The sequence below is a fragment of the Oncorhynchus mykiss genome, chromosome 26 (genome assembly GCF_057628025.1).
Source record: "Oncorhynchus mykiss isolate SJ-2025 chromosome 26, ASM5762802v1, whole genome shotgun sequence".
Taxonomy (NCBI): domain Eukaryota; kingdom Metazoa; phylum Chordata; class Actinopteri; order Salmoniformes; family Salmonidae; genus Oncorhynchus; species Oncorhynchus mykiss.
This window is the reverse complement of record NC_143047.1, coordinates 50783104-50792669: the sequence shown is the minus strand read 5'-3', so window position 1 is coordinate 50792669 and position 9566 is coordinate 50783104. Positions and strand designations below refer to the sequence as shown.

At 49.4% G+C, this 9566-nt stretch overlaps 1 protein-coding gene across 1 annotated transcript in view; it reads right to left on the bottom strand.

Moving 5' to 3' along the window:
* cep89 (centrosomal protein 89) overlaps positions 1 to 9566 on the bottom strand; it is a 327319-nt gene that overhangs the window by 32753 nt on the left and 285000 nt on the right. Inside the window, exon 18 of the mRNA XM_090221660.1 lies at positions 7381 to 7470. Coding sequence (XP_090077786.1) covers positions 7381 to 7470 — 90 coding nt within the window. The remainder of the gene's footprint in view (positions 1 to 7380; positions 7471 to 9566) is intronic.

Genomic DNA, 9566 nt, shown 5'->3' with positions numbered 1-9566 from the left:
TCATAACATGTCTGTTAGAAAATGGTGCAAAATGGCAAAAACAAACCATTTAATTCTGAAGCAAAACCCCCAAATCTATTTATGGAAACCAATCAAATATTAAACACCTTTTAAGGCTTTTCAGGCAACTGTGTTGAATGAATTTTAATAGTGCTTTAATAATTTAGTCAATCTTCTCTCTCCCCTCAATTCTTTCATTCCCAACCTCTCTCCCTCTCTCTCCCTCCCCCTCCCCTCCCTCTTCCCCTCTCTCCCCCTCCCCCTCCCAGTTTTAGACTGGGTTTCTGTACAGCACTTTGAGATATCAGCTGATGTACGAAGGGCTATATAAATACATTTGATTTGATTTGACACCTCAAATCCCCTTCCCCCTTTTTCTCCAAAAAGGGACGATGGTCATTATGGCCAAACAGTTATATTTTTGTTTCATCAGACCAGAAGACATTTCTCCAAAAAGTACTATCTTTGTCACCATGTGCAGTTACAAACCGTAGTCTGGCTTTTCTATGGCAGTTTTGGAGCAGTGGCTTCTTCCTTGCTGAGCGGCCTTTCAGGTTATGTCGATATAAGACTCGTTTTACTGTGGAAATAGATACTTTTGTACCCGTTTCCTCCAGCATCTTCACAAGGTCCTTTGCTGTTGTTCTGGGATTGATTTGCTTTTTTCACACCAAAGTATGTTCATCTCTAGGAGACAGAACCCATCTCCTTCCTGATTGGTATGACGGCTGCGTGGTCCCATGGTGTTTATACTTGCGTACTATTGTTTGTAGAGATGAACGTGGTAACTTCAGGCGTTTGGAAAATGCTCCCAAGGATGAACCAGGGCTAGGGGGGGGGGGGGGGGGGGCTTTAATTTGAAGTCTAAAATAAGAATGAGCATAAAATACATTTCCAAAAAGGTCAAAGGTTAAATACCCCTTAACAGTCCTGTTAAGTAGTTAATGACTATTGAATTAAAATATCCCTGATTCCCATCGCTGCATTACTTCTGTGAAAAGCTGTTTCCAGAATCCATGTCTCTTTTGTAACCCACACATGAAGTACTTTCATTTCAATCCTGTCGCATCTCCTCATCGCTTCTCCTCATCGCATCTCCTCATCTCTTCTCCTCATCGCTTCTCCTCATCGCTTCTCCTCATCGCTTCTCCTCATCGCTTCTCCTCATCGCTTCTCCTCATCGCATCTCCTCATCGCTTCTCCTCATCGCTTCTCCTCATCGCTTCTCCTCATCGCTTCTCCTCATCGCATCTCCTCATCGCTTCTCCTCATCGCATCTCCTCATCGCTTCTCCTCATCGCATCTCCTCATCGCATCTCCTCATCGCTTCTCCTCATCGCTTCTCCTCATCGCTTCTCCTCATCGCATCTCCTCATCGCTTCTCCTCATCGCATCTCCTCATCGTATCTCCTCATCGCTCGACAGCACACAGGCTGTGTACCAAATGGCACCAGAGCCCTATGGCACCTTATATAGTGCACTACTTTAGACCAGGGCCCTATGGCACCCTATTCCCTATATAGTGCACTACTTTAGACCAGGGCCCTATGGGGTAGTACATCACTAAAGGGAGCCAGGAGACAACCCCAGACACATTCTGCTAGGTGTTCAATCTGGAACCCAAAACAACATTTCTCTTAAAATAAGCCACCAGAACAGAACATACAGCTGTCATGCAACTGCTGTGTAGCAATTACCCTCCCTGATTGGTTCTCAGAGAGGAAGACAGTCTAGTTCTGTCTCTCTCAGACACCAGTGAACCTGATTGGTTCTCAGAGAGGAAGACAGTCTAGTTCTGTCTCTCTGTCCCTCTCAGACACCAGTGAACCTGATTGGTTCTCAGAGAGGAAGACAGTCTAGTTCTGTCTCTCTCAGACACCAGTGAACCTGATTGGTTCTCAGAGAGGAAGACAGTCTAGTTCTGTCTCTCTGTCTCTCTCAGACACCAGTGAACCTGACATGTTTTAGTCAGGTTTATAAGGGATAGTGTGAGGATGTTTTAGTCAGGTTTATAAGAGATATTGTGAGGATGCTTTAGTCAGGTTTATAAGGGATATTGTGAGGATGTTTTAGTCAGGTTTATAAGGGATATTGTGAGGATGTTTTAGTCAGGTTTATAAGAGATATTGTGAGGATGTTTTAGTCAGGTTAATAAGGGATATTGTGAGGATGTTGTTTGCCTCTCACCCCTGATGAACCCCAGGAGACTCAGACAAGCAGCTCTCCCTCTGGCCTCTCATCTCCCCTCCTCCCTCTCATCCCCAGCTTGAAGTGCTGTTGCTATAGAGACCAAGTCATAGAATTGTCAGAACATGTGAACTAACAATTTGTGGGAGAGAGAGATACAGAGAGAGAGAGAGAGAGACAGAGAGAGAGAGACAGAGATAGAGAGAGAGAGACATAGATAGAGAGAGAGACAGAGAGAGAGATACAGAGAGAGAGAGAGACAGTGAGAGAGAGACAGAGATAGAGAGAGATACAGCGAGAGAGACAGAGAGAGAGAGAGAGAGAGAGACAGAGACAGAGAGAGACAGAGACAGAGAGATAGAGACCCCATGGATTTAGTAATGCTAGAAACTCCCTCTAGCCAATGACTCCACCAATTCAATGGTAGAAACTCCCTCTAGCCAATGACTCCACCAATCCAATGGTAGAAACTCCCTCTAGCCAATGACTCCACCAATCCAATGATAGAAACTCCCTCTAGCCAATGACTCCACCAATCCAATGATAGAAACTCCCTCTAGCCAATGAATCAGCCAATCCAATGATAGAAACTCCCTCTAGCCAATGACTCCGCCAATCCAATGATAGAAACTCCCTCTAGCCAATGACTCCACCAATCCAATGATAGAAACTCCCTCTAGCCAATGACTCCACCAATCCAATGGTAGAAACTCCCTCTAGCCAATGACTCCACCAATCCAATGATAGAAACTCCCTCTAGCCAATGAATCAGCCAATCCAATGATAGGAACTCCCTCTAGCCAATGACTCCACCAATCCAATGGTAGAAACTCCCGCTAGCCAATGACTCCACCAATCCAATGATAGAAACTCCCTCTAGCCAATGACTCCACCAATCCAATGGTAGAAACTCCCTCTAGCCAATGAATCAGCCAATCCAATGATAGGAACTCCCTCTAGCCAATGACTCCACCAATACAATGATAGAAACTCCCTCTAGCCAATGACTACACCAATCCAATGATAGGAACTCCCTCTAGCCAATGACTCCACCAATCCAATGATAGAAACTCCCTCTAGCCAATGACTCCACCAATCCAATGATAGAAACTCCCTCTAGCCAATGACTCCACCAATCCAATGGTAGAAACTCCATCTATACTCTACTCTCTCTACCCTATTCCATGCATAGTACACTACGTCTAACCAGGGCCCTATTGCCTACATATTACACTACTTTAGAGCCCTATTCCCTACATAGTGCACTACTTTAGACCAGAGGGGTCAGTGAAGCTCCTACCACTACAGTGAGGGAAGCATGTGTTGCCATGGTCCCCGAGATGTTGATTACAGCTGAGACATTTATTACATCCTATAAAAGTTGAATGAGGAAGTTGATGGATTCTGTGTAGAGGTTGTGTGTGTGGTTAGCCAACACAACGGGTGTGTGTGTGTGTGTGTGTGTGTGGTTAGCCAACACAACAGGTGTGTGTGTGTGTGTGGTTAGCCAACACAACAGGTGTGTGTGTGTGTGGTTAGCCAACACAACAGGTGTGCATCTCCTTATACTGCATGCACACACACACACACACACACACACACACACACACACACACACACACACACACACACACCATGCTGAGATCCCTGAGCAGCAGTGATGATTTACACTGCTGAGATAGACTCATCTGGTGTGGTTAATTAACCACCGGGAGAGGCAGCAGGAGAGAGGGAGAGAGACAGCGAGAGAGAGATACAAAGAGAGAGATAGAGAGAGACAGAGAGAGAGATAGAGAGAGAGAGAGAGAGAGAGAGAGACAGAGATACAGAGAGATAGAGATACAGAGCGAGAGATACAGAGAGAGAGATAGAGAGAGACAGAGAGAGAGAGACAGAGAGATAGAGAGAGACAGAGACCCCTCCCTTGATTCAGATTACAACCCCTCCCTTGATTCAGATTACAACCCCTCCCTTGATTCAGATTACAACCTCTCCCTTGATTCAGATTACAACCTCTCCCTTGATTCAGATTCCAACCTCTCCCTTGATTCAGATTACAACCTCTCCCTTGATTCAGATTACAACCTCTCCCTTGATTCAGATTACAACCTCTCCCTTGATTCAGATTACAACCTCTCCCTTGATTCAGATTACAACCTCTCCCTTGATTCAGATTACAACCTCTCCCTTGATTCAGATTACAACCTCTCCCTTGATTCAGATTACAACCTCTCCCTTGATTCAGATTACAACCTCTCCCTTGATTCAGATTACAACCTCTCCCTTGATTCAGATTACAACCTCTCCCTTGATTCAGATTCCAACCTCTCCCTTGATTCAGATTCCAACCTCTCCCTTGATTCAGATTACAACCTCTCCCTTGATTCAGATTACAACCTCTCCCTTGATTCAGATTACAACCTCTCCCTTGATTCAGATTACAACCTCTCCCTTGATTCAGATTACAACCTCTCACTTTCAGATATTTGAAAAGAAAATCTCCAAAATATCTCTATTTTTAAAACAAGTCATAGAAAGTTGGTTGCAATTTTCAGCTTCATCGACCAGAAAAGACACAACAAATATTAGGAACCATGAACCACTGGTTCCCTTCCCCAGATCTGTGCCTCGACACAATCCTGTCTCGGAGCACCATGGGATAATTCCTTCCACCTCATGGCTTGGTTTTTGCTCTGATATGCACTGTCAGCTGTGAGACCTTATATAGACAGGTGTGTTGCCTTTCCAAATCATGTCCAATCCATTGAATTTAACACAGGTGGACTTCAATCAAGTTTAAGTATTTGATTGTCATCAATCAAAGCTGTCATCAAGGCAAAGGGTGGCTACTTTGAAGAATGTAACATCTAAAATATATTTTGATTTGTTTAACACTTTTTTGGTTACTACATGATTCCATTTGTGTTATTTCACAGTGTTTGTTTTCTGTGTTAATGTCTGGTTGTTGTCTGTGTTAATGTCTGGTTGTTGTCTGTGTTAATGTCTGGTTGTTGTCTGTGTTAATGTCTGGTTGTTGTCTGTGTTAATGTCTGGTTGTTGTCTGTGTTAATGTCTGGTTGTTGTCTTTGTTTTGATTAACTCACTTTGTTGGTTTTTCTTGTGTTATTTTTAGTTTTTCACTTACTTTGGCAATGTAAACACTCCCATGCCAATAAAGACCCTTTGAATTGAATTGAGAGAGAGAGAGAGAGAGAGAGAGAGAGAGAGAGAGAGAGAGAGAGAGAGAGAGAGAGAGAGAGAGAGAGAGAGAGAGAAAGAGAGAGACAGAGAGAGAGAGACAGAGAGATGGAGAGAGAGAGAGAGAGAGAGAGAGAGAGAGAGAGAGAGAAAGAGAGAGAGAGAGAGAGAGAGAGACAGAGAGAGAGAGAGAGAGAGAGAGAGACAGAGAGAGAGAGAGAGAGAGAGAGAGAGAGAGAGAGAGAGAGAGAGGGCAGAGAAGAGGGAGAGAGAGAGAAGGGCAGAGAGGAGAGAGAGAAGGGCAGAGAGAGAGAGAGAGAGAAGGGCAGAGAAGAGAGAGAGAGAAGGGAAGATAGAGGGGTGAAATGAGGGGAGACTGCTCTCCAGGCCCACTGCAGAAAGCAGGCTTCACAGCAGTAAACAGCCTTCAGAATATCAATGAGAGGAGAACAGGCACATATTGAGCTGTTTCACATCCTCAAATAAGGGAGAGAGGAGACAGAGAGAGTCAGACAGACACAGATAGAGAGACACAGACAGAGACAGAGAGAGGTACTGGCCCCTGCTAAGACTGAATGCTAAACTGATAATAAGACAGCCCAAAACTAAATGGATGCTGGCGTTCTGTAGCATTAACATTACAGCTAAATTTCCTCCCATTACAGTCATGGTTAACACTTTGATTACTCTAGGGATAGTTTAAACATTATTAAAGGGTGAGGCAGGGCGAGGCAGGGCGAGGGGAGGCAGGATGAGACAGGCGAGGCAGGGCGAGGCAGGGCGAGGCAGGGCGAGGCAGGGCGAGGCAGGATGAGACAGGGGAGGCAGGGCGAGGCAGGGCGAGGCAGGATGAGACAGGGGAGGCAGGGCGAGGCGAGGCAGGGTCGGAAAGAGAGCTTCTCTAACTGGTTTGATCTGTCTGTGAAATGCCCGGGCAGGCAGCTGTAACCGTACTTGTCGGCCTGTCGGTCGATGGTAACCCACCTACACACTCTCCCCACCTACACTCTCTCCCCACCTACACTCTCTCCCCACCTACACACTCTCCCCACCTACACACTCTCCCCACCTACACACTCTCCCCACCTACACACTCTCCCCACCTACACACTCTCCCCACCTACACACTCTCCCCACCTACACACTCTCCCCACCTACACACTCTCCCCACCTACACTCTCTCCCCACGTACACTCTCTCCCCACATACACTCTCTCCCCACGTACACTCTCTCCCCACGTACACTCTCTCCCCACGTACACTCTCTCCCCACGTACACTCTCTCCCCACGTACACTCTCTCCCCACGACAGTTCTGACAAGAACACTGGACGTGTGGAGCCCTGAGGCTCCCCTCACTCACACTCCACCCCCCAGCAGGGGCAGCCAGGATAATGGGTCCCAAGAACAGGACTGGTTGTCAGGGCTCGCCTCGGGGATTAGTGTGTGTGAAGGCGGAGGGATGGTTGTCGGGGGCCTCAGGGATGGTTGTCTGGGGGCTCAGGGATGGTTGTCGGGGGGCTCGGGGATGGTTGTCGGGGGGCTTGGGGATGGTTGTCTGGGGGCTCAGGGATGGTTGTCGGGGGGCTCGGGGATGGTTGTCGGGGGGCTCGGGGATGGTTGTCGGGGGCTCAGGGATGGTTGTCAGGGGCTCAGGGGATGGTTGTCGGGGGCTCAAGGGATGGTTGTCAGGGGCACAGGGGATGGTTGTCAGGGGCTCAGGGATGGTTGTCAGGGGGTTCAGGGATGGTTGTCAGGGGCTCAGGGATGGTTGTCAGGGGCTCAGGGATGGTTGTCGGGGGCTCAGAGTTAGTGTGTTGGGGGCTCAGGGATGGTTGTCAGGGGCTCAGGGGATGGTTGTCAGGGGCTCAGGGGATGGTTGTCGGGGGCTCAGGGGATGGTTGTCGGGGGCTCAGGGGATGGTTGTCAGGGGCTCAGGGGATGGTTGTCGAGAGCTCAGAGTTAGTGTGCCAGGGTGGTGTTGTGGCTGCTTTACCTTGACCTTCTCTTGAAGCTTTCCGAGCCGCACGGTGTCCTCCACAATCCTGCTGATCACCCCCTGCTTGTCGTGCTCTAGGGACGAGGCCTGCGGAGGGAGAGAGGAGACAGGGAGGGTTACGGATCTGGGAGAGGAGTGGAGGAGGAGAGCGAGAGAGGGATCGAGAGAGGGATGAGGAGGGAGGGAGAGCGAGAGAGGGATGAGGGAGGGAGGGAGGGAGGGAGAGCGAGAGAGAGGTATGAGAAGGGAGGGAGAGCGAGAGAGGGATGAGGAGGGAGCGAGGGCGGGAGGGAGTGCGAGAGAGGGATGAGGAGGGAGGGAGAGTGAGAGAGGGATGAGGAGGGAGCGAGGGAGGGAGGGAGAGCGAGAGAGAGGTATGAGAAGGGAGGGAGAGTGAGAGAGGGATGAGGAGGGAGGGAGAGTGAGAGAGGGATGAGGAGGGAGGGAGAGCGAGAGAGAGGTATGAGAAGGGAGGGAGAGTGAGAGAGGGATGAGGAGGGAGGGAGAGCGAGAGAGGGATGAGGAGGGAGTGAGGGAGCGAGGGAGAGCGAGAGAGGGATGAGGAGGGAGCGAGGGAGAGCGAGAGAGGGATGAGGAGGGAGGGAGGGAGAGCGAGAGAGAGATGAGGAGGGAGCGAGGGAGGGAGGGAGAGCGAGAGAGGGATGAGGAGGAAGCGAGGGAGGGAGCGAGAGCGAGAGAGGGATGAGGAGGAAGCGAGGGAGGGAGGGAGAGCGAGAGAGGGATGAGGAGGGAGGGAGAGTGAGAGAGGGATGAGGAGGGAGCGAGGGAGGGAGGGAGAGCGAGAGAGAGGTATGAGAAGGGAGGGAGAGTGAGAGAGGGATGAGGAGGGAGGGAGAGCGAGAGAGGGATGAGGAGGGAGGGAGAGCGAGAGAGGGATGAGGAGGGAGCGAGGGAGGGAGGAGAGGAGAGAGGGGGTGAGGATGAAGAGAGGGAGGGAGGAATGGAGGGGAGGAGAGAGAGGATGAGGAGGGAGAGAGGGATGAGGAGGGAGCGAGAGAGGGATGAGAAAGGAGCGAGAGAGGGAGAGGGGGGAGCGAGAGAGGGATGAGGAGGGAGAGTGAGAGAAGGATGAGGAGGGAGGGAGAGAAAAGGATGAGGGAGGGAGAGAGGGAGGGAGGAATGAGGGGAGGGAGGGATAAGGAAGGAGGGAGAGAGACGGATAAGGAAGGAGGGAGAGAGAGAGGGATGAGGAGGGAGAGCGAGGGAGGGAGGGAGGGATAAGGAAGGAGGGAGAGCGGGAGGAATGAGGGAGAGCGAGGGAGGGAGGAATGAGGGGAGGGAGGGAGGAATGAGGGGAGGGAGGGAGATAGGTTCATTAAAGCAGTGGACCAGTAACAAGACCACAGTCAGTCTAACAGCCCCCCCCCCCCCCCCCCTCAGTCAGTCAGTCTAACAGCCCCCCCCCCCCCCCCCCAGTCAGTCAGTCAGTCTAACAGCCCTCCACAGAGTAGTCAGTCATTGAGAGGAAATGGAAAGGTGTCTGACTCACATCACCTGAGGAGGAATTGATGTTAAAAATTCCCTAAAGCTCAATAACAACATGGACACAAAAACCTTTTTACAAACAGGAGCTATTGCATCCGAACACATAATGTTGTTTGAAAGACAGAGATTACTTACAGTGGTAAAGTAATGTACATCACACGAACAAGAGATTGTTGTTTGTGTGGCAGGGTAGCCTAGTGGTTAGAGTGTTGGACTAGTAACCGAAAGGTTGCAAGTTCAAATCCCCGAGCTGACAAAGTAAATCTGTCGTTCTGCAGGCAGTTAACCCACTGTTCCCAGGCCGTCATTGAAAATAAGAATTTGTTCTTAACTGACTTGCCTAGTTAAATAAAATAAATTAAATAAATTTAAAAAAAGAGATTGTATTGTTCAGATGTTCGGAGACATGTGTCGAGGACATGGATCAATGAACTGTATGTACACGACGTAGAGACTACTGCCACTGAGACACACTTCCAACAGACCGACAACTGGCAGGACCAACTAGCCTGGACTCCAGAAAAACACTGGACCTGCCACTGAGACACACTTCCAACAGACTGACAACTGGCAGGACCAACTAGCCTGGACTCCAGAAAAACACTGGACCTGCCACTGAGACACACTTCCAACAGACTGACAACTTAGCCTCCAGAGTCCAGGTACGGCTGGCAGGA